Source organism: Pogoniulus pusillus, chromosome 14, assembly GCF_015220805.1.
Source record: "Pogoniulus pusillus isolate bPogPus1 chromosome 14, bPogPus1.pri, whole genome shotgun sequence".
Lineage (NCBI taxonomy): Eukaryota > Metazoa > Chordata > Aves > Piciformes > Lybiidae > Pogoniulus > Pogoniulus pusillus.
In genome coordinates, this window is record NC_087277.1 from 27,358,870 (window position 1) to 27,383,102 (window position 24,233).

The 24,233-nt window shown below is 44.1% G+C and overlaps 1 protein-coding gene across 3 annotated transcripts in view; it reads right to left on the reverse strand.

The window, feature by feature from the left end:
- TRIQK (triple QxxK/R motif containing) overlaps positions 1–24,233 on the reverse strand; it is a 77,644-nt gene that overhangs the window by 14,866 nt on the left and 38,545 nt on the right. For all 3 annotated transcript variants that reach the window (XM_064154685.1, XM_064154687.1, XM_064154686.1), the window contains exon 3: positions 7,119–7,204. In XM_064154685.1, the coding sequence (XP_064010755.1) occupies positions 7,119–7,204 (86 nt within the window). The remainder of the gene's footprint in view (positions 1–7,118; positions 7,205–24,233) is intronic.

Consider the following 24,233-nt stretch of genomic DNA (forward strand, 5'->3'; position numbering starts at 1 on the left):
TATCTAACACAGATCACAGAGGAACACATCCAGACAGGCCTTGAAAGGCTCCAGAGGAGACCTCACAACCTCTCTGGGCAGCCTGTGCCAGTGCTCTGGGACCCTCACAGTAAAGAAGTTCCCCCTTGTGTTGAGGCAGAACCTCTTTTGCTGCAGCTTATACCCATTGCTCCTTGTCCTATCCCAGGGAGCAGTGAGCAGAGCCTGTCCCCCCCTCCTGGCAGCCCTCAGTTACTTATAAACATTTATCAGATGCCCTCTCAGTCTTCTCTTCTCCAGATTCCAAAGTCCCAAGCCCCTCGGCCTCTCCTCATAAGCCATGCCCTTCTGTCACCTAATCATCCTCATAGCTCTCTGCTGGACTCTCCCTTTCCTAACACCTAGTTTGAATCTCCCCTCTGCCAGTTGAAACCTATTACCCCTCATCCTGTCATGACAAGACCTTGTAAATAGTCCCTCCCCAGCCTTCCTGTACATCTCCTCCAGATACTGGAAGGCCACTATAAGGTTTCCTCGAATCCTTCTCTTCTCCAGGCTGAAAAAGAAGTTTCTCCTCATGCTGAGGTGGAACTTATTGTGTTCTAGCTTATATCTCTTTTCCTTGTTCAGTGTGCCCCTGAAAAGAATCTGTCCCCTCCCTCTTGACACCCACACCTCAGATATTCATAGAGATTAAATAAGAACCCCTCTCAGCCTTCTCTCCTCCTGTCTAAACAGTCCCAGCTCTCTCAGTCTTTCTGAGAGTGCTTCCATGGTAGTGTCAGGGCCTTCTGAACCCCTGAAATAACTGCTTGTTAGAAGTGATGGCTCCTCACACCCCAGTGCTTCAGACTTACCTACATAGGACCAAAAGAAGTTTCCTTATGTTTTACAAGATTCTCCTCCAATTGTACTGATTTCACTACTGAGATCTGAGCTTCTGTCGTTGTCAGCTGCTCTTTGAAGTGCTAAGGACTGGTCATAAGTAGAGACCAAAGCCTGAGAATGATGGACTTCTGCTCTGAGATGGTACAGAAAATCCTCCTAAGCTCCTGCTTGGTGCATCTTGTTGACATGCTCAAACCACCATGATTACTGTACTTACATGCACTGGTCAGACCAGGGACAGATGGGAGCAATCTGATTATGTTTTCCTCTTTGTAAGGGATTTTTCCCTTCCTTTCCATTTCAAAGTCAGGGATCAAAGTCTGACTACAGGGATCACTTGGAATATTACACTTTTGTTCATTGGTGGCACATTAAGCCGCTCTGCTCTTTGTGTGAGGCACATAAACTGGTTTGAAAACTCAGTATTTTGGCTCTTGGACTCGCTAGGAATTATTTGGATGAAGTTTTATGACCTGTAACATATAGAAGGGCAGATCAAATGATCTAATGGTCCCCTGTGGCCTTTGTTTCTGCAAAGCTGTGAAACTATATTCCCAATTTATCTTGGCAAATGTAGTTCACTAACTTAGCAGCTTATGAGCAGTGTGAAATCAGAGAATGCCCTCGGCCAAAATACACTAGGAAAGTCTTGTTATCTCTTCAGCCCTAACTTGTTCCAGATGAGATAAACCGTTAGCAGTGAGCTAGCTGGCTACACAATAGATTAAGTGGCTACACAAAAGCATGACAGACTGTTAAGCTCTCACTAGTTTAGGAAACATTTCTTTTCCTTAGCTCAGTGGATGTACAACATTGCTGATAATTCTCTGTGGAGCATATTCTGCAGTCAATTACATCTTTGCAAGTGGGTGTAAAACACTACTGTTCAGATTTGTGTCTACCTTTCAACAAGAGAGAAAACTTCATCATCTATCCCACGGACCACTGATTCATTCTGGCAGCTTGTGAAAGAAATCTCTCCCTAAGAACTTCCATTACTTTCCTCTTCTGCATACCAAAGCCCGGAGATCTGGGACAGTTTCCACATTCCACAACCGTGTTTGCTTGCTGCCCTCCTGCTGGTTCCTCTCCCTCATCCACTGAGAGCAGAGTCAGCACCGATGGTGCAGGTCCCTTGCTTTTCCACCTGGTGAGGCTCACAGGCTCACAGGATGCTAGGGGATGGAAAGGACCCAAGGAGATCACAGAGTCCAACCCCCCCTGCCAGAGCAGGACAATCCTATCTGACACAGATCACAGAGGAACACATCCAGACAGGCCTTGATAGGCTCCAGAGAAGGAGACTCCACAACCTCTCTGGGGAGCCTGTGCCAGTGCTCTGGGACCCTCACAGTAAAGAAGTTCCCCCTTGTGTTGAGGCAGAACCTCTTTTGCTGCAACTTACACCCATTGCTCCTTGTCCTACCCCAGGGAGCAGTGAGCAGAGCCTGTCCCCCCCTCCTGGCAGCCCTCAGATACTTATAAACATTCATCAGATGCCCTCTCAACCTTCTCTTTTCCAGACTAAAAAGCCCCAGGTCTCTCAGCCTCTCATCAGCCATGCCCTCCAGTCCCCTCATCATCCTCATAGCCCTCTGCTGGACCCTCTCCAGCAGATCCCTGTCCTTCTTCAACTGGGGAGCCCAAAACTGAATGCAGCATTCAGGATGAGCAGGCAGGCAGGTTTCCAGCAGTCCAAGATCTCCAGGAAAGGACAACAAAACAACCACAAAGAGAAGGTTCAAAGACTCCCTTTTTGGTACTGCTACAAAGAATTTTGTCTTATCCAAACACCAGCATCTCTCTGGGTTGTTTCTCAAGACAGGGGTTCAAGAGACACCACACATTTTGGCACTGCCTGCTTTGATGTCACATCCACAAACAGAGGCAGCACAATAGCTCTGCTGCAATCTTGAGTTTTAAAACATACTGAAAGAGTAAATATTACACCTCAAATACTAGCAGGGTCACCCTGCTAGAAATAACTTTTTGATAGTTATTAGTGCTTAGCTGCTTCTCTGACATTATCAACACAGATAAAAATCTCTCATTGGGGAAATTAAAAAGTACTAAGTGGCAGTGATTGAAAGAAACTTGGTTACTTTAAACCTTGCATTAAAATGACAGAGCAATCAAAGTTTGACAAGACAAGCTAATTAATATGCCAGCAATGAATTGTGAAGGATCTCCAGGGGACTGGCTCTGAAAAGTTTTATGTCATTTCTAGGGCCTTTTTCGTAGGTGAATGTTGTCAGCTCTCATGGTGAAATACACAACAATTGAATTCCATTATCTTCATGGAAATTAAGGACTAAAATCTCTTTGCTATTCTCCAGTCTTCTTTATTTTTTCCCCTGAAATACTACACCAAGTCTTAGTTTACAGCAAGGAAGAGGAACTGGCTCTGGGAGACCACAGAGTTGCCTTCCAGTACCTAAAGGAGGCCTGCATGAAAGCCAAGGAAGGACATTTTACAAGGGCTTGTAGTGATAGGATGAGAGGGAATGGATTGAAGGTTGAGGAGGGCAGATGTAGACTGGAGATTAGGAAGAAATTCTTTGCAGTGAGGGTGGTGAGACACTGGAACAGGTTGCTCAGGGAGGTCACGGATGCCTCCTCCCTGGAGGTGTTCAAGGCCAGGTTGGATGAGCAACCAGGGTTAGTGGAAAGTGTGGAAGCAGAGGGGTTAGAACTAGATGAACTTAAAGGTCCTTTCCAACCTAAACCATTCTATGTATCTATGAATAGAAGTGCTTGTGCTAGTTTGAGCCTAGTTGGGATATCTTGGTGAGAAGAATTAGATGATAGACTGTGGAAAGGAAACAATGGTGATGTCTGCTGCACTCATAGGCTTGCTGAGATGGATAAGAACAAGAACATAAACATAGATAACAGAGTCTCTCTCTGGGCTCTGGGGCTGCATGAACTTCTCTCTCTTACCTGCTGTCTGTGTGACTAATCCATCTGCTTCCTAACCTCCTTAGCCGACCCTCCAAACTCACCTTGAACATAAGGCAAAGCCTGGGGTAAGGTAGAGGTGTGGGCAGAAGGTGGAAGGGGGGTTGGGAGCCCCTCCTGGGGACTCTGGTTTCTGGAAGGGCTGCTGTGTTTCTGTATTACCTTTTTAACTTGCCTATTTCTGTCTGTAGCTGCACATACATTGTAAATACCTGCTTGTATCTTGTGCTAAGCTGTAAATACAGCTTCATTCCTTCAATTTCCAGAATGACTGAGCCTAGTCGGAGTGATTTTCTTAAGTATTGGGGGATGGGTGACACCCAAACCACCACAGTGCTTCAAGACACTACTGCAAAACAGCTCTAGAGATATCAGTGAGCTCTAAAAGTGCATTTTAAGTGGCAGTGCAAAAGGTTTTGGTTTAGGTATCAGGAGTAGAAAGGTTTTCCTCTTTCAGAGACCTTGTGCCTTTGCAGGTATGACCAGGATATCCTTGCCCTACAATACTTTTATTAACAGCAATTTAGCCTTTGTCAGAAAATGTTGATGTGTTTTGAAATGCTGCATACTGCATCACATACTGCAAGCTGGCTAAACAAATGCAATATACATAGAATCAACCAGGTTGGAAGAGACCTCCAACATCACCCAGTCCAACCTAGCACCCAGCCTTATCCAGTCAACCAGACCATGGCACTAAGTGCCTCATCCAGGCTTTTCTTGAACACCTCCAGGGATGGTGACTCCACCACCCAGACATATGCTGAGGTGATGGAAGGTGTCCAGAGAAGGGTGACAAAGCAGGTGAAAGGCTTGGAACACAAACCCTGTGATGAGAGGCTGAGGAAGCTGGGGGTGTGCAGCCTGGAAAAGAGGAATCTTAGGGGTGACCTCATTGCTGTCTACAACTACCTGAAGGGAGGCTGTAGCCAGCTGGGGGTTGGTCTCTTCTGCCAGGCAAGCAGCAACAGAACAAGGGGACACAGTCTCAAGTTGTGCCAGAGGAGGTCTAGGCTGGATGTTAGGAGGAAGTTGTTGGCAGAGAGAGTGATTGGCATTGGAGTGGGCTGCCCAGGGAGGTGGTGGAGTCACCATCCCTGGAGGTGTTGAAGCAAAGCCTGGCTGAGGCACTTAGTGCCATGGTCTAGTTGATTGTCTAGGGCTGGGTGCTAGGTTGGACTGGCTGATCTTGGAAGTCTCTTCCAACCTGAATGATTTGTCAGAATTATGGGATTGAATAACAATCTTCTAGTCCCCAAAAAATGTTTTTAACCCTATAGCCTCAACCTGGGACACTGATTCTAGGATTCTATGATTCTATGACCACATATGAAAGACATGCAAAAAGAACACATATTGCATATCTGAAAAGAACTGGGCTGTAGACTAAAAGTTTCCAAGAGAGAACATCACTTTTCAGAGGTTACACCATTGATGGTAAAATGAAAAGTAAAAAAGGTTAATAATCTATTCTTTAAACAAAAAAGCCAATCTACTTTTTCTCATTAAAAGCTGCCACAGAGCACTAACTGAGGAGATTATGTTGTGAAAACATACTGCATGGCACGGCAATGCTTGATGGAGATCAGCAATCAGGAGCAAAAGGAAAGCACTGCTCCGTGATTATAATAGCAAATTCTGGAAGACAACCAAATACATCATCTGGCAGCTCAACAGCTGTTCCAGCTTGGTAGTAATACCTTGGCATTTGCTATAAGCTATAACTTGGAAAAAAAAATCATCTCTCATCTGCCAGAAACAAGAAAATGTTCTCTTTCTTAACACTTCTGTAGTTCCTTTCACTGGAATACCCAAGTAGACACTTTCTAATTTTGCTCAGTTTTCATCCTTGCTGCTATGTTAATTGTGCACCAATTTGATTCAAAAACAAAACAAAGAAGAAGTTTGAGGGCAAAACAAACAGATGCAACTCAAATAATGATGGCACACAGGGTAGTAGACAGTACAAAGTATTCCTGGTCATCTTTCTTGCTCATCTTCACAGCCATGATAAAAATGGTTGTTACAGTAATTTATGCCTGCCCGAAAAGGGGACAGTTCTGAAATGAAGTACAGCACTTTCACAGACTCATAGAATCAATCAGGTTGGAAGAGACCTCCAACATCACCCAGTCCAACCTAGCTCTAGCCAGTCACCTAGACCATGGCACTAAGAGCCTCATTCAGTCTTCTCTTCAACACCCCCAGGGATGGTGACTCCACCACCTCCCTGGGCAGCCCATTCCAATGCCAATCACTCTCTCTGCCAGGAACTTCCTCCTCACATCCAGCCTAGAGCTCCCCTGGTACAACTCAATACTATGTCCCCTTGTTCTGTTGCTGGTTGCCTGGCAGAAGAGACCAACCCCCACCTGGATACAGCCTCCCTTGAGGTAGTTGTAGGCAGCAATGAGGTTTGCCCTGAGCCTCCTCTTCTGCAGGCTGCACACCCCCAGCTCCCTCAGCCTCTCCTCACAGGGTTTGTGTTCCAGGCCCCTCACCAGCTTTGTTGCCCTTCTCTGGACACCTTCCAGTATCTCAACATCTCTCTTGAATTGAGGGGCCCAGAACTGGACACAGCACTCAAGGTGTGGCCTGACCAGTGCTGAGTACAGGGGCAGAAGAATCTCCCTTGTCCTGCTGTCCACACTGTTCCTAAGCCAGGCCAGGATGCCATTGGCTCTCCTGACCACCTGGGCACACTGCTGGCTCATGTTCAGCTACTATCTACGATCACCGCCAGGTGCCTTTCTTCCTGGCTGCTCTCCAGCCTCTCTGTCCCCAGCCTGTAGCACTGCTTGGGGTCTTCAACATGTGCTTTGCTGTTAGTTAAGCCTTATTTTTCCAAGGATAATAATGCTGAGAACTGACAATACTTATCAAAGTCAGTCTTTAAATTACTCCTGGGTATAGGATAGTAAGAGATAGAAGGAAGATGATTATTGTAATTTGTACAAGTATATGAAATTATTCAACTGTTTGTCATAGGTAAGGAGAGGCTCCCTGAAAAGATCAGTTTTTAAAGGTCTAATACTTTACTGACCTCAAATGTAAGTATGTATCACACCAAGAACAAGGACCACTTTAAATCTTTCAGCATATCAACTACTCAAGTTGTTTTAGGGTTAAGTAAAAGCAATCCCTCATAAATATTTTAGATTCTGGCATTCCATTTAGATTTTGAAGTGTCATAAATGATATGTCTCAGAAATCAATACTCACACAGTACACCTATGGGGAAAAGAAAGCAACACACACACAAAGGTGGTATAAACTATCAAACAGATCTCTACCTTTACTCCTAGTCCAGTTTTTTTGGCCTCTGCTTTTAATCTTGTAGCTCTTAACATAGGTCTGGTTTTCTTATAGTCTTGTTTTCCTAGAGAAGAAAACAACATTTAAGGAAAATGATGCAAAAAAACCCCAACAAATTCATTAAACAAATAAACAATAGAGAATATTAACAATTAATGAGGTTGTAAAGGCAGATCTAACATTTTGAAAGCATCCCATAGTCCAGCACATCAAACAGGAGCTACACTGTAACACAGGGTCTTGACCCATGGAATGACTGTCCTTAACACAGAGAATGACAGCAACAAGAGACAAAAAAATCAGCATTGGATGATCACATTCCAGTCAAAAGAAAATTCCCCTTATAATTTTTGTTGGCTCATCACCCCAAATGTGCATCTAAATGTGTGAACAGGGCACCATGGTGAGTGTAAATGTTCCATCACTCTCAACTGGAGTGTTACTTCCAAGTACCAGAACTCAACAGACTTGCAGGTCAGCCCAAGTATGCACTAATAAAACCACAGGGGTCCTGGTGAACAGAAGGATGCCCATGAACCAGTAATGTGCCCTGTGTCCAAGAAGGCAAATTGTATTCAGGGGTGTATCAGAAGGGGTGTGGTTGGTAGGTTCAGAGAGGTTCTTCTCTCCCTCTAGTCTGCCCTGGTGAGGCAGCATCTGGAATATTGTCTCAGTTCAAGAAGGACCTCGGAGAACTGCTCGAAAGAGTCTAGTGCAGAGCCACAAAGATGATGAAGGGAGTAGGAACATCTCCCTTCTGAGGAAAGGCTGAGGGAGCTGGGGCTTTTTAGCCTAGAAAAGAGGAAGCTGAGGGGTGACCTCATTCATGTTGATAAAGATGTGCAGGGCAGTGTCAGGAGGATGGAACCAGGCTCTGCTCAGGGATGTCCAACGACAGGACAAGAGGCAACGAGTGCAAGCTGGAGCAGAGGAGGTTCCACTGAAACATAAGGAAAACCTTTTTCACTGTGAGAGCGACAGAGTGCTGAAGCAGGCTGCCCAGAGACATTGTGGAGTCTCCTTCTCTGGAGACAGTCAAAACCTGATGGGATGTATCCCTGTGTGACCTACCCTAGGTGATCCTGCTCTGGCAGGGAGGTTGGACTGGATGATCTTTTGAGGCCCCTTCCAACTCCTGACATTCTGTGTTTCTGTGACTGCTTCCCATCATCTCATTGTAGAAACATGTTACACAGAATCTTCTGGAAATCTTAGACTGCTGCAAAGTTATGGGCACTACCTCTTGCAGTCACAAAGAGTGCAGCCAAAGGCTCAATTACTGTGAGTTTGTATGAACTAAGTTCAGAGGAGGACATGCAAGCAGTTGGAAATGGCATAAGTTGTTTATCTCAACTTAATAATAAAGCATAAAACACTTGCTATCTCTCAGGGATATTTTTGCTGCTTGTTACTGCTGTACTCTGTACTATTAACCACAGCTTCCTTAAGTCAACAGAAGTCAAGGTACAAATGCAGTCACAAAAGGAGAATAAAAAGAGGATCTGGTGAAGAAACTGCTCAGAAGGGTAGAGCCCAGGTGCAATCAATTTAGCATCTCAAAAAAGGTTGTTTCCCTTTTTTCCCCTAATGCACCCATGCCTTTTTGTCCTTTTTGCCTCCTTCCAAAGCTGAGCTCCAATGCTTAAAGCAGAAATGTTTGGCCACTTTTAAACCACTCATTCTACCTAGCTGTACGCTATCTTTCAGGATTATTATAGTCCAACAATTTAACCTTTCCTCCAATGCTGTGCCCAACAGTTTTGTGTGTGCAACACCCCCCTGTGCTCAAACAGATGTGATCTAACGTTCATAATCAACAGTGCAATCTTCTTATCCCATGGTCACCCTCCAAAAAGGGTTACTACAGTGCAGTGGTGAAATTCCAAACCATGGATTGGAAAAGAAAGGTCTTCTCCAGTGATATACTGGATTCACAGAAACACAACTCTGCCTTTGTCTACTCTTTATATCACTCTGCTGATATTCAATCCAGAGCTCCTCCCTGCAGCATGCTGTGGATGCTGGGCATCACAAATTTGCATTCATTGCATAATCTCTCCTTGACCCTAGGGAATATATGTTGTGAAGGTCTCTGTGCTATCCTTTGGTCAGATACTGCTCATAAAAGACCTGAAATAACTTAGAAAGTGCTCAGTGACAACAGGAAAAATAACTGATGCTATATCTATTGCAAATGAACCCCTCAAACATACATAGAATGGTTTAGGTTGGAAGGGACCTCAAAGATCATCCAGTTCCAACCCCCTGCCATAGGCAGGGACACCTCCCACTAGAACAGGTTGCTCAAAGCCTCATCTAACCTGGCCTTAAACACTTCCAGGGAGGGAGCAGCCACAACGTCCCTGGACATCCATGCCAGTATCTCACCACCCTTTGCTAACACCTAGTTTGAATCTCCCCTCTGCCAGTTTAAACCCATTACTCCTCGTCCTGTCATGACAAGACCTTGTCAATAGTCCCTCCTCAGCCTTCCTGTAGTCCCCTTCAGACACTGGAAGGCCACTGTAAGGTCTCCTCAAAGCCTTCTCTTCTCCAGGCTAAAGAACCCCAACTCTTGTAGCCTGTCCTCATAGCAGAGCTGCTGCAGCCCTCTGAGCATCTTTGTGGCCCTCCTCTGGACTGGCTCCAACAGTTCCATGTCCTTCTTGTGTTGGGGGCTCCAGAACTGCACACAGTACTCCAGGTGGGGTCTGATGAAAGCAGAGCAAAGGGGGAGAATCACTTGCCTATCCAAGGAGAGAATGAAGCAAAGATGTCAGAATGATTATTTATGTCTGATGCTCCAAATATATTAAACTGTTCAATCAATCTCACTCACAGGACAGGACCACTGCAGCACTGCTCCTCAGAAGTCAGTGATATCTAATAAGAGGGATGCAGCAGAGTGCAGCAATATTTTTGAACCATTAGAGGAAGAAATATAGGTCCCACCAAATGAACAGGTCACAGGACAAAGGCAGGCAGGAAGAGAAAGCTTTTCTTCTCCTTCACATACGGCGGTTGTACTTGTGCTGTGAAATAAAGAGCTGCCAGGAATGCCATTAGAAATTGCAGAACTTTATACCTCATAAAAATTTGCTCCAGGATGAAATCTGGCATAAACATACCCCTGTCTTGATTCTTTTTGTTTGTTTGTTGGCAGTCAACTTCCAATTCATGGTGGAGGTGTTCTTTCTGCCCTGTGAACTAAAGGATGGAAGTGTATCTATCTGAGATAGGTTTAAGAATGGTGAAGTGCCTTCCTCTAAAACACTAAGTTCAGCTTCAGCTCTCTCAACTCAGGTTTGCTGCTCTCCTGTCCAGGGTAAATAAAGCAGCACAGTCAGTGCTTTCCCTTCCAGTGATGCAGTGGCATTAGAGAATGAAAACCAGAAGCCTTGGTGAGGCCCTTGGGAATAGCAAACAAGTCAGCTACTGCAATCTACCTCCCCTTCCTCCCATTGTCCATTCTCCCTCCTCCTCTCCAAGGCTAACATGGGAAGAAAACACAAGCAGAGGTAAATAGTGCACAGGAGACCCAGCCTGTGAACTACATCTACCAAGTCTATTCCTAGAAAAGGGAAAGTTGACTGGTGATCTTACTCTAGTTTTCAGGCTCTCTGCAACTCATTATTCCAGTGCCAAGGCTACGGTTAAGACTGGATTCTACTTATCCAAGGAGTACTTCCAGATTAATGTTCAATCTTATGTGACCAGTTAACCACCCTATAAGCAGGATAATATCAGGAGATAAAATCAGGCTTGCCTCCAAGAAAGAGTGGGATGACATGAGATAGTTAAAGCAATGGGGTGGCCCTCAGTATTCACCTGCAGCTCAGAAAGTCAACTCTCTCCTGAGCTGCATTATAAGAGGCATGGCCAGAAGGTGGAGGGAGGTGATGCTGCACCTCTATTTCGCTCTGATGAGACCCCACCAGGAGTACAGTGTCCAGGTCTAGAGCCCTCAGCACAAGAAGAACCTGATGAAATGGCTCCAGAGGAGGGCCACCAAAATCATCAGAGCACTTGAGCACCTCTCCTATGCAGACAGGCTCAGAGAGTTGGGGTTGCTCAGCCTGGAGAGGAAAAGGTTTTTAGAGCATCCTTCCAGTACTTCAAGAGGGTCTATAAGAAAGATGAGGGCAATCTTTATATCAGGGCCTGTTGCAACAAGACAAGAGGAAATGGTTTGAAGGTAAACTGGAAATTTAGTCTACATATAAGGAAGAAGTTGTTCTACAGAGAGGATGTGGAAGCACTAGACCAAGTTGCCCCATCTCTGGAAACACTAAAGGCTAGGCTGGACCACAGAATCATAGAATCATTGAATCAACCAGGTTGGAAAAGACCTCCAAGATCAGACAGTCCAACCTAGTAACAAGCCCTGCCCAGTCAACCAGACCATGGCACTAAGTGCCTCAGTCAGGCTTTGATTCAACACCTCCAGGGATGGCGACTCCACCACCTCCCTGGGCAGCCCATTCCAATGCCAATCATTCTCTCTGCCAACAACTTCCTCCTAGCATCCAGCCTAGACCTGCCCTGGCACAACTTGAGACTGTGTCCCCTTGTTCTGTTGCTGGTTGCCTGGCAGAAGAGCCCAACCCCACCTGGCTACAACCTCCCTTCAGGTAGCTGTAGACAGCAATGAGGTCTGCCCTGAGCCTCCTCTCCTGCAGGCTGCACACCCCCAGCTCCCTCAGCCTCTCCTCATAGCATTTGTGCTCCAGGCCCCTCCCCAACTTTGTCACCCTTCTCTGGTCATATTCCAGCACCTCAACATCTCTCTTGAACTTAGGAGTCCAGAACTGGACACAGTATTCAAGGTGTGGCCTGTCCAGTGCTGAGTACAGGAGAATGTAGAATTAGAAAGGGGTGAACATTAATGTGAAACAAAAGGGACTTTTGGAGCTAGCAAATGCTGTTGTAATGTGAAAAATGCCAAAGTGTCTCCCTCAGAGCAAAAGGGATTCTTACAACATACAACACATAACTCCAATTGATAACTTGGATGAAAAATCAATGGCTTGCACAAGAATTTGTGTGATTTATGTCTGCTCACAAGGGCAGTTCAGATCCTGTGTATCTTCTATTCAGTACTTTTAGTAACAGATCAGAGGTGACCTGATCTTGTATATTCAAACATTGTTTTTACCTAATCCTTCAGTAACACCATGATTAATGCAACACTTACACTACATAACACATATCACCTAGACAAGTTCAGGCTGGAGCACCTCTGCTGTGAGGAGAGGCTTAAGGAGCTGAGGTTTTTCAGCCTGGAGAAGGCTCCAGAGGGACCTTAGAGCAGCCTTCCAACACCTGCAGGGATCCTACAGGAAGGCTGCAGAGGGACTTTTCATAAAGGAGTCTAGAGACAGTTCAAGGGAGAATGGTTTTAAGTGGAGGAGAAGTAGGTTTAGACTGGATCTGAGGATAAAGCTCCTCAGTACAAGGGTAGTGAGATTTTGGAATAGGATGCTCAGGGAGCTTGTGGATGCCTCCTCTCTGGGAGTGTTCAAAGCCAGACTGGATGAGGCCTTGGCCAGCCATGTCTAACTGAGAGGTGTCCCTACCCACGGCAGGTAAGCTGGAGAATATGGTCCCTGAGGTCCCTTTCAACCTAAGGCATTCTATGATTAAGTTCTACTGACCACTATCTTTAGTCTCCAGAAATGCTGTGACATGAGCACGTAGCATAGATAACACTGGACTTCTGCAGACCTACAAAGCTCTGTTACACACCCAGCTGAGAATGCAACACTGAGCACTGCATTTAAGGTGATGCTTAAAGACGCTGCTGTTTAAGGTACAAAATGAACAAATCTACAGAACAACTTCCTCAGGAAAAGAAAAATAAATTCAATTCCCAACCCCTCTAGATATTTACTCTTTCATCCTAACAACAGCTCATTACTTGAGCAGTACATACACTAAAATTGGAACAATACCGAGATTAGCATGGCCTCACGCTAGGCACCAAAATAAAGCTTGGGATGGTTTGGGTGTTACCTGCTCCCCCCACACTTTGGAAATCACCCAGACTAGACTCAGCCAGCTCTGGAAATGGAATGAAGCTTATATTTACAGCTTAGCACAAGATACAAGCAAATATTTACAGTATATACAGTTATAGACAGAAATAGACAAGGTAAAAGGTAATACAGAAACACAACAGCCCTCCCAGAAACCTGAGTCCCCAGGAGGGGCTCTCAACCACCCCTTCCAGTTTCTCCCACCCCTCTCAACCTTACCCCAGTCCCAAAGAAGAATGGAGGTTCAGCCAGGGGGTTAGGAAGCAAAGTGGATTAGTCAGTGAGACAGCAGATAGGCTAGAGAGAAGTGTAGCTCAGAGCTCCCCAGCAGAAGAACGACAGAAGAAGGGGACACAGTCTCAAGTTATGCCAGGGCAGGTCTAGGCTGGATGTTAGGAGGAAGTTGTTGTCAGAGAGAGTGATTGGCATTGGAATGGGCTGCCCAGGGAGGTGGTGGAGTCACCATCCCTGGAGGTGTTCAAGAAAAGCCTGGATGAGGCACTTAGTGCCATGGTCTAGTTGACTGGCTAGGGCTGGGTGCTAGGTTGGACTGGCTGAGCTTGGAGGTCTCTTCCAACCTGGTTGATTCTATGATTCTATGTTTGGATTCTTGTTCTTATACCTCTCAGCAAGCCTATGAGTGAAGCAGACATCACCCTTGTTTTCCTTCCACAGCCTGTAATCTATCTCTTCTCACCAAAACATTCCAGCTAGCTTCAAACTACTGCAATGGGTAACAAACTAAACTCTGCTTTTCAATTCCCCAGGCTCAGGCAGAAACTGGGGCTGCATCTTTGGCCTTTGTTGATGCTGCTGTCCAAGCTTATTATCATATGAATATCTAGTTATTGTTTTATAAATGTTCACATTTTGGGAGCTCCCTGCTTTCTTTTCTCTCAGTAGACTTTACAATATCCACCTTCATTATCATCATGTGGCAGCGTTGCATTTGCTACTTTAAAAATTAATGCACTGCTATTTTCTGAGCACTGCACTGGGTAAGCTGCTTAGGAGTACATTATGCTATCAAGCAAGCACATGCAGAAAAGCTTCCTAAACTGTTATTCTTTCAGGGAAAATACAGCTGGTTCTGCTTCAAAGGCACTTCTTTTCACCTGCAAATGGACTTGCTCCTCCACTTATTCTTCAATTCATTGTCTTTTATTTGTGCCTGCAAATCTTTAATTGCCTTTAATTAGGAAAAAAAAAAAAAGGAAAAAAAAAGTAAAATTCAGTGCTTTAATCTTGCAAATACATTCAATCATATTTCTGCCTGGGATGAATACCAAGTTCTATTCACTGACTGATCTTTATAACAAAGGTATATAAATTTATTGTCCGTTTATACAGACCACCCCAATTAAGCCACAACGGCAAAGCAAAGAGATAAGAGTCAAAATATTTGAAATGAGAAATGTGTAATCTAAATTTAATTACTCTGGCAAATTATTTGAAGATGAGTTATTTACAGCATGCCAAAAAAAAAAAAAAGCCTGACAGAGAGTAACATTTGCTAATCAACATTACAGATTTAAAATGCCTTTCAACACAGGCAAACAGAAAGGGATCTGGGGGTGCTGATCGATACCCGCCTGAACATGAGCCAGCAGTGTGCCCAGGTGGCCAAGAGAGCCAGTGGCATCCTGGCCTGCATCAGCAATGGTGTGGTCAGCAGGAGCAGGGAGGTCATTCTGCCCCTGTACTCTGCACTGCTTAGACCACACCTTGAGTCCTGTGTTCAGTTCTGGGCCCCCCAGTTTAGGAGGGACATTGAGATGCTTGAGCGTGTCCAGAGAAGGGTGACGAGGCTGGGGAGAGGCCTTGAGCACAGCCCTACGAGGAGAGGCTGAGGGAGCTGGGATTGGTTAGCCTGGAGAAGAGGAGGCTCAGGGGAGATCTTATTGCTGTCTACAACTACCTGAGGGGAGGTTGTGGCCAGGAGGAGGTTGCTCTCTTCTCTCAGGTGGCCAGCACCAGAACGAGAGGACACAGCCTCAAGCTGCACCAGGGGAGATTTAGGCTGGAGGTGAGGAGAAAGTTCTTCCCTGAGAGAGTCATTGGACACTGGAATGGGCTGCCCGGGGAGGTGGTGGAGTCGCCGTCCCTGGAGCTGTTCAAGGCAGGACTGGACGTGGCACTTGGTGCCATGGTCTGGCCTTGAGCTCTGTGGTAAAGGCTTGGACTTGATGATCTGTGAGGTCTCTTCCAACCTTGGTGATACTGTGATACTGTGTGATACTGTGATACTTTTCACTGTCATTTGTAACAACCAACAAACTGTTGCCCTAAATTTTCCTCTGCTGGCATTGGACTGGATGAGCTTGGAGGTCTCTTCCAACCTGGTTGATTCTATGATTCTATGATAATCCAAACATTAGGAAGGCATTTCTCATACAGCAGCAACCTACTCAGTATGCTGAAGTATTGCTTAAAGTGTAATGAAATTACAACTGCTGGCTAAATTTTACTTACTAGTAGTAGTGTAACTAAAATGGAGACACAACTAATTAGAGGCAGTGTCCTAGTTTGAACCTAGCTGGGATATTTTGGTGAGGAGAACTAGATGACAGGCTGTAAAAAGGAAACAATGGTGATGTCTGCTGCACTCATATGCTTGCTGAGATGTATAAGAACAAGAATATAAGCACATAGATAACGGAGTTTCTCTCTGTCTCTGGGGCTGCATGAACTTCTCTCTCTAACCTAACCTGCCATCTGTGTGACTAATCCATCTGCTTCCTAACCCCCCTGGCTGACCCTCTAAGCTACCTTGAGTGTCAGGCAATTCTGGGGTAAGGTAGAGGGGTGGGGAGAAGGTGGAAGGGTGATTGGGAGCCCCTCCTGGGGACTCTGGTTTCTGGGAGGGCTCTTGTGCTTCTGTATTACTTTTTTAAGTGTCTATTTCTGTCTATAGCTCTATAGAGCTGGAATTTCCATGTTATAATTTGCCTCTTGTCCTGCCATTATTCACCCCCCAGCAAATGTCAGGCTGCACTCTGTCTGTAGCCTCCTGTTAAATATTTGAAGACAAGAATAACATCTCAGCTGGCTCCCCTCAGAGCTGAACAAACCAGTTCTCCCAGCTTCTCCTTCTACATATGGTACTCCAGATGGTTCTATGGACCCTTCCTCAGACTTACTATAGTATGTCCAAATCCTCTTTTCAGTTTTCTTGAAGATGTGCACAGCATTCACCTTTTCCCAGTCTTCAGGGAACACTTCCTTGGAACTAGCTAAATGACTGTCTCATTGCTCTCTACAACTCCCTGAAGGGAGCCTGTAGCCAGGTGGAGTTGGTCTCTTCTGCCAGGCAAGCAGCAACAGAACAAGGGGACACAGTCTCAAGTTGTGCCAGGGGAGGTCTAGGCTGGACGTGAGGAGGAAGTTCCTGGCAGAGAGAGTGATTGGCATTGGAATGGGCTGCCCAGGGAGGTGGTGGAGTCACCATCCCTGGAGGTGTTGAAGCAAAGCCTGGCTGAGGCACTTAGTGCCATGGTCTGGTTGACTGGCTAGGGCTGGGTGCCAGGTTGGACTGGCTGATCTTGGAGGTCTCTTCCAACCTGGCTGATTCTACAATCCTAAGAGTATGTCTGTACCCAGAAAAGGCAAGAAAACCTCCCACAGCCTCTGTTTTATTCAGGTTTAATGGCAGCTCAAATCACTGACCATTTTTCAATCTTGAGAGACAGAACAGCTTGACACTAATAATACATCTGCAAAGGACACATCATCATTTAACACATTAAGTGCTCAGGGACAACTTTTGTACCGTAGACACAATGTGCTCTTAGCTCAGGGTTGACATTTAATGCTACGAAGATAATCCAAGCAGTCATTCAGGAGAGGGAAATTAATTTTCAAGAAACCATATTTCAGCTTTAAGCCAACAAGAAGGATGCATTAAAATGAGTAAGTTCCTTTAATGCTGCAAGATAAAAAGAAAAATAACCCCCAAACATGATGCTTTCTTAAGTATAGCACAATATATCTGTTTCATTCTTGCTAGCTTTCCCTGATTCCAAAGCAGAAGTCTGGGAATATTTGTTAAATAGAATATGAGGAGAGGCTGAGGGAGCTGGGGTTGTTTAGCCTAGAGAAGAGGAGGCTCAGGGGTGACCTCATTGCTGTCTACAACTACCTGAGGGGACACTGTAGCCAGGTGGGGTTGGTCTCTTCTGCCAGGCAACCAGCAACAGAACAAGGGGATACAGTCTCAAGCTGTGCCAGGGAAAGTACAGGCTGGTTGTCAGGAGGCAGTTCATACCAGAGAGAGTGATTGGCATTGGAATGGGCTGCCCAGGGAGGTGGTGGAGTCACCATTCCTGGAGGTGTTGAAGCAAAGCCTGGCTGAGGCACTTAGTGCCATGGTCTGGTTGATTGGATAGGGCTGGATGCTAGGTTGGACTGGATGATCTTGGAGGTCTCTTCCAACCTGTTTGATTCTATGATTCTATGATATTCTGACTGGGAAAAAAAATTCCCTTGGAAAATATCTCAGGATTTGTTATGAGTTTCCACAAAAGGTCACCTTTGAATAAAGAAATGCTTTAATTTTTTTGTCTTAGACATCCATTGACTGTAGTGAGCAGTTAAGAACATACTTAAATGAGCAATTTTTCTGGCATCTTTTTGAAAGACTATTTTAAACATTTGTGCAAGCCACTAAGAAAATAAATGCAGAGAAGTGGTTATCAGTAGAGTACAGTTGTATCCTAGGCTGCACCAAGAGGAGTGTGGGCAGCAGGGCAAGAGAGGGCATTCTGCCCCTTGACTCTGCTCTGCTGAGACCTCACCTTGAATGCTGTGCCCAGTTCTGGTGTCCCCAGCATAAAAAGGACACAGAGATGCTGGAGTGAGGTCAGAGGAGGGCCACAAGGTTGAGCCTCTGGAGATGGAGTACCTCTGCTGTGAGGATAGCCTGAGGGAGCTGGGGGTGTTCAGCCTGGAGAAGGCAAGACTCTGGGGGGACCTTAGAGCTGCCTTCCAATGCTTGAAGGGATCCTACAGAAAGGCTGCAGAGGAACTTTTCATAAGGGTGTTTAGAGACAGGACTAGGGGAAATGGCTTTAAGCTGAGGGAAAGTAGGTTTAGACTGGATCTTAGGATGAATTTCTTCAGTATGAGGGTGGTGAGAATCTGGAATAGGCTGTTCAGAGAGGTGGTGGAGCCTCCATCTCTGGAGTCATTCACAGCTCACTCAGACACCATCCTGTGCAACCTGCTGTAGGCAAACCTGTTCTGGCAGGAGTCTGGACTGGATGATCACACTGGCTGCTCATGCTAAGAGCAACATTTTAGAAGAGAAAGAGTCAAGGGAGGAAGGCACAGAATTAAAGCTACACTGGTGGAACAGGATCCTGTGGAACAGAGCATCTTTGGGTTCCAGAGCAAAAGATGTACCACAGAGTAGTTGTATTTTCTTTAATCTCTGCACAAACATGTCCAGCTCTTTATAATCACAGAAGGGACCTCTAAGACCATCTAGTTCCAACTCTCCACCATAGGCAGGGACACCTCCCACTAGAACATGTTGCTCAAAGCCTCATCCAACTTAGCTTGAACACCTCCATCTGTGTGAAGAGACTTGCATAAGGTTAGGCACCAGAAGAATGGCACAATCACACCCCTGAATCCAGTGGATTAGCCAGTGGATAATGCTCTTCTCAGACTCGAAAATAAATTGGATGCTGTCTGCCAAGATGCAGTAATTCCCTCCTAGTAAGTTGTATCATTCTGGACCAGCTGTACACTACAAGACCACCCCTAAATACGACTTGTAATTTATTAATTCTGCCTAAGTAGAAGGTTTCCAGCAACTCTGTCAGATTTGCAGTTCCCATTTCAATGAAGCATGCTGTGAAGGATGCTTTGTCAGCCCTCTATATCACTGTCACTCCAGCAGTCAATGCACTGACAGCCTTAGCAGAGGTGGATGTTACAGGATACTGTGAAAGTGATTATGTAAGATAGAAAAGCAGGGTTTGGAGTCTCACTCCAGCAAGGCAGAAATCAGAGGCTTTTAATGGAATTAGCTGGGAAGGAAACACATCTTGTACCCATCACCATTATCCCTTGGGATCCTAAAATTACATGTGAGGAATAATCTCTCCAACTCACTCATAATTTTAGCACTCCTAAGTAGAACTACATATCTTCAGTTCACCCATAATTTCAACTTCTTCCCTTCAACAGAAAAACCACCTGACAGGTCTTAACTAAAAGTGAATGACAGCAATAGCAGCTTACTTCAAAGTGTAAAGCAAATGCATATTTATGAGCACCCAGAGTAATAGTTTATGGACCTGAGAATTAAAGGTGCACTAATATCTTGAAGGCCTATTAGGAGACAGAGTTTTACTCCCCAAAGGCAAAGTGGGCCAGAATCAGTGCTGACATCCATGTTTGTGTTAAAGTAATAGCAGAGATTGATCTTTGTTTTTCCAGATGCAATACACTGCTCACAGAAGGCACACAGAAAAGGCCCTACATGTGTGGTTAGGTAGTGTAATAAAACATGCTGAACAATAGCATTTGGCTCCTAACTTCAGCACTGATCTTGCTGCCTTAAAGGCAAATGTCTGGTATCATTCATGCAGTCCACAAGGCAAACCCTCTCCTGGGATGCATCAAGAGCAGCAGGGCAAGAGAGGGGATTCTGACCCTTGACTCTGCTCTTCTGAGACTCCACCTCAAATACTGTGTCCAGTTTTGGAGTCCCCAGCATAAGAAGGACACAGAGCTGTTGGAACGAGTGCAGAGGAGAGCCACAAAGATAAGCCAAGGGCTAGAGCACCTCTGCTATGAGGATAGGCTGAGGGAGCTGGGGGTGTTCAACCTGGATAAGATTCCAATGGGACCTTCCAATACCAGGATGTATCCTGCAGGAAGGCTGCAGAGGGACTTTTCATAAGAGTGTCCAGAAACAGGACTAGGGGAAATGGCTTTCATCTGAAGGAGAGTAGGTTTAGACTGGATCTTAGGAAGAATTTCTTCAGTATGAGGGTGGTGAGACTCTGGACTAGGTTGCCCAGGGAGGCTGTGGATGTCCCCTCCCTGGAACTATTTAAGGCCACGTTGGATGAGGTCTTGGGCAACCAAGTCCAGTTGAGAGTTGTCCCTGCCTGCAGCAGGAGGTTGGAGAAGGTGATCTCTGAGGTCCCTTCCAGCCTAAGCCATTCTATGATGTGCAAACACCTTATGAAGAATAGCTGGCCTTTACTTCTCACCTTCTCTTTAGACATGTCAATCTGTCAAGGAGCTTAAACACTGCATTTTTCCAATAATTTTGCCATCAGTGTGCTAGCAATGAGTTTATCTGAGATCAGCATGGGTGCTCTGTTAATGTTTTAACTAATAAAGCCATCTGACTTCAGTTAGAGTCCTATTCTGAACACGACTAGACTATAAACCATTTAAATACTGAAAGGCAAATATTAAGGCAACTAATTCAAAGAAACAAGGATTGCTCCAAGTATATTTCTTCTTATCCCCAAACTTTATTCCACAGGATGATCTTTTAAGCTTGCTGCCTCTAGGATATATGTATGAAGGAAAGTAGTCTACTACCTGGGAAACTATTTGAATAGATAAAGCATAGACCTCTGTTCTACTCCTGAATATTCCATACTATTACTGCTTGACCTTGGGAAATATCTTTCCCTTACAAAAAACTTTGGGATTCATCAAAATCTCTGAGGTCTAATGGTGTCACAGAAGGGAATAACACTCATGAGTGTTATCTACCAGAGATGATTCTTTGATGGCCTCTATTAATGTATTTTACAATATTTTATAATTATATCTAGAAATACAATGAGAAATGATGAAAAAAAAGCATCTGAAAAGGTAACCAAATCTCTTACCAACCCTTTAAAAATTACAGCTACAAATATAATGAGAAATGGTGAAAGAAGTACATGAAAAAGTAACCAAATCTGCTCCTGAGCCTTTTAAAACTACAAACCAAATCTGTTACTGACCCTTTAAAAACTGCATTTGCAAATGTAATGAGAAATGGTGAAAGAAGTACATGAAAAAGTAACCAAATCTGCTCCTGAGCCTTTTAAAACTACAAACCAAATCTGATCCTGAGCCTTTTAAAATTACAAACCAAACCTGGTTCTGACCCTTTTAACATTACATTTACAAATATAATGAGAAATGATGGAAAAAGCACCTGAAAAAGTAACCAAATCTGATCCTGAGCCTTTTAAAACTACAAACCAAATCTGGTCCTGACCCTTTAAAAACTGCATTTGCAAATGTAATGAGAAATGGTGAAAGAAGTACCTGAAAAAGTAACCAAATCTGCTCCTGAGCCTTTTAAAATCACAACCCAAATCTAGTCCTGACCCTTTTAACATTACATTTACAAATGTAATGAGAAATGATGAAAAAAGCACCTGAAAAAGTAACCAAATCTGCTCCTGAGCCTTTTAAAATTACAAACCAAATTACAAACCAATTCTGTTACTGACCCTTTAAAAATTACAGTTACAAATATAAAGAGAAATGGTGAAAGAAGTACCTGAAAAAAGTAACCAAATCTGATCCTGAGCCTTTTAAAATTACAAACCAAACCTGGTCCTGACCCTTTTAACATTACATTTACAAATATAATGAGAAATGATGAAAAAAGCACTTGAAAAAGTAACCAAATCTGCTCCTGAGCCTTTTAAAATTACAGCTACAAATACAATGAGAAATTACAAAAGAAATACTTGAAAAGGTAACCAAATGTGCTACTGACCTTTGAAGTCAGAGTTCTACTCATTAAAAATGCCTGTTAAATATTTACAAACCCATGGAATGAAAAACATAAAAAAAATAAACAGAATTAAGCAGAAAACTAAATTTTGGCTCTGCTTGTTTCTTCACACACTGCTTCCATGGACACTGCTCTGATCACAAAGGTCCCCACACAACCCTTCTCTCTTCTCTTGCTGAAGCAGTCCCCCTATGTAAAGTCTCCTGGCCCAGTCTACCAAGTGATGCAATAAACAGAAGTTCAGCCATGCCCCATTAAGTGACCAGTGACCTGGTCCTACTTCAAGCACATCTCCTGTGGGAGACTCTGAGATGTGCAGCATCAGCAGAGAGAACCCCCAACCTCCCTTGAGGATAGCTCCCAGCTGACAGGACAGGCACTGTTCAGGACAGATGAGAGAGGTTATTTATAAGCTACCTGAACAGCCCTCTGCTGACATTTTTTGTTCTGATTGATTCTGTTCTTTAAACACAGTAGAAAGGACACGTTTGTTATACACAGCATGCAGAATGAAAAGCAGTCAGGGCATCTCTTCTGCAGCTCCTCACAGCTGAGGCGTTTGTCTCACACTCACATCAAGTTCTTTCTCTGAATGTGTCCTTTAGTAGATAGATTGATGGATTGGTTGAAAGATTACATAGGTAGGGAGGTAAGCAGATAGATAGATAGATAGATAGATAGATAGATAGATAGATAGATAGATAGATAGATAGATAGATAGATAGATAGATAGATAGAAAGATAGAAAGACAGGTTGGTAGGTAGGTAGGTAGATAGATGGATAGATAGATAGATAGATAGATAGATAGATAGATAGATAGATAGATAGATAGACAGGTAGGTAGGTAGGTAGGTAGGTAGGTAGGTAGGTAGCTAGTAGGTAGGTAGGTAGATAGATAGATAGGTATATAGGTAGATAGCTAGAAATGTAGGTAGGTAGGTAGGTAGGTAGATAGACAGACAGACAGGCAGATAGGTATGCAGATAAATAGATAGACAGACAGATAGATAGATACACAGATAGATAGATAGATAGATAGATAGATAGATAGATAGATAGATAGATAGATAGATAGATAGATGGATATCGACCTATCTATCCAGGTAGACAGACAGACGGGTAGGTAGACAGACAGACAGATAGATAGGTAGGTAGGTAGGTAGATAGGCAGATAGAAAGGTAAGTAGGTAGGTAGGTAGGTAGATAGATATGTAGGTAGGTAGGTAGGTAGATAGATATGTAGGTAGGTAGGTACATAGACAGATAGACAGATAGGTAGGTAGGTAGGTATATAGGTAGGTGGGTAGGTAGACAGACATACAGACAGATAGCTATGTAGGTAGGCAGACAAGTAGGTAAGTAGACAGACAGATAGATAGATATCTACCTATCTATCTAGGTAGATAGATATGTAGGTAGGTAGGTAGACAGACAGACAGAGAGATAGGTAGGTAGATAGGTAGATAGAAAGGTAAGTAGGTAGGTAGGTAGGTAGATATATAGGTAGGTAGGTAGATAGACAGACAGACAGGTAGGTGGGTAGGTAGAGAGACAAACAGACAGATAGCTGTAGGTAGGCAGACAGGTAGGTAAGTAGACAGACAGACAGACAGACAGATAGATAGGTATCAACCTACCTAGGTAGACAGACAGACAGGTAAGCAGAAAGAAAGAAAGAAAAAGAAAGAAAGAAAGAAAGAAAGAAAGAAAGAAAGAAAGAAAGAAAGAAAGAAAGAAAGAAAGAAAGAAAGAAAGAAAGAAAGAAAGAAAGAAAGAAAGAAAGAAAGAAAGAAAGAAAGAAAAAGAAAGAATTGATACATAGATTAGATTGATTAATAGATTAGACAGACTGATATATAGACAGACAGACAGAGTGGCAGAGCAGCAACATCAAATGAACACCCATGGGCACATTAAAATACCCCCAAAACAAGAGGAAAAGATGACGCTGTGGAATGTTTTGACAGTTCCACCACATTATGCTGAGAGCATGGGCACTGAAAAGCAAAGGTCAGTGTTACAATTGAAATGTGTCCTTTTCCCCTCATCTCCCTCCTTTTAGCCTGCACTTGGAACATGATTTTCATACTGCCTTCGAGAAAAAGAAAATGGTGAAAAATCAGGATTATGTTTTCAGTTCTTCTCAAATCTTGATTCTGGTGAAAATATTCAGTATTAATTTTTCCACCAGTAGAACTCCAGTCAGGAAGTTATGTATATTCTAGCTATAAATACCTTGGAAAGCTGCTCCACTTCAGAATGAAACTTTGTCCATATGGAACATACAGCT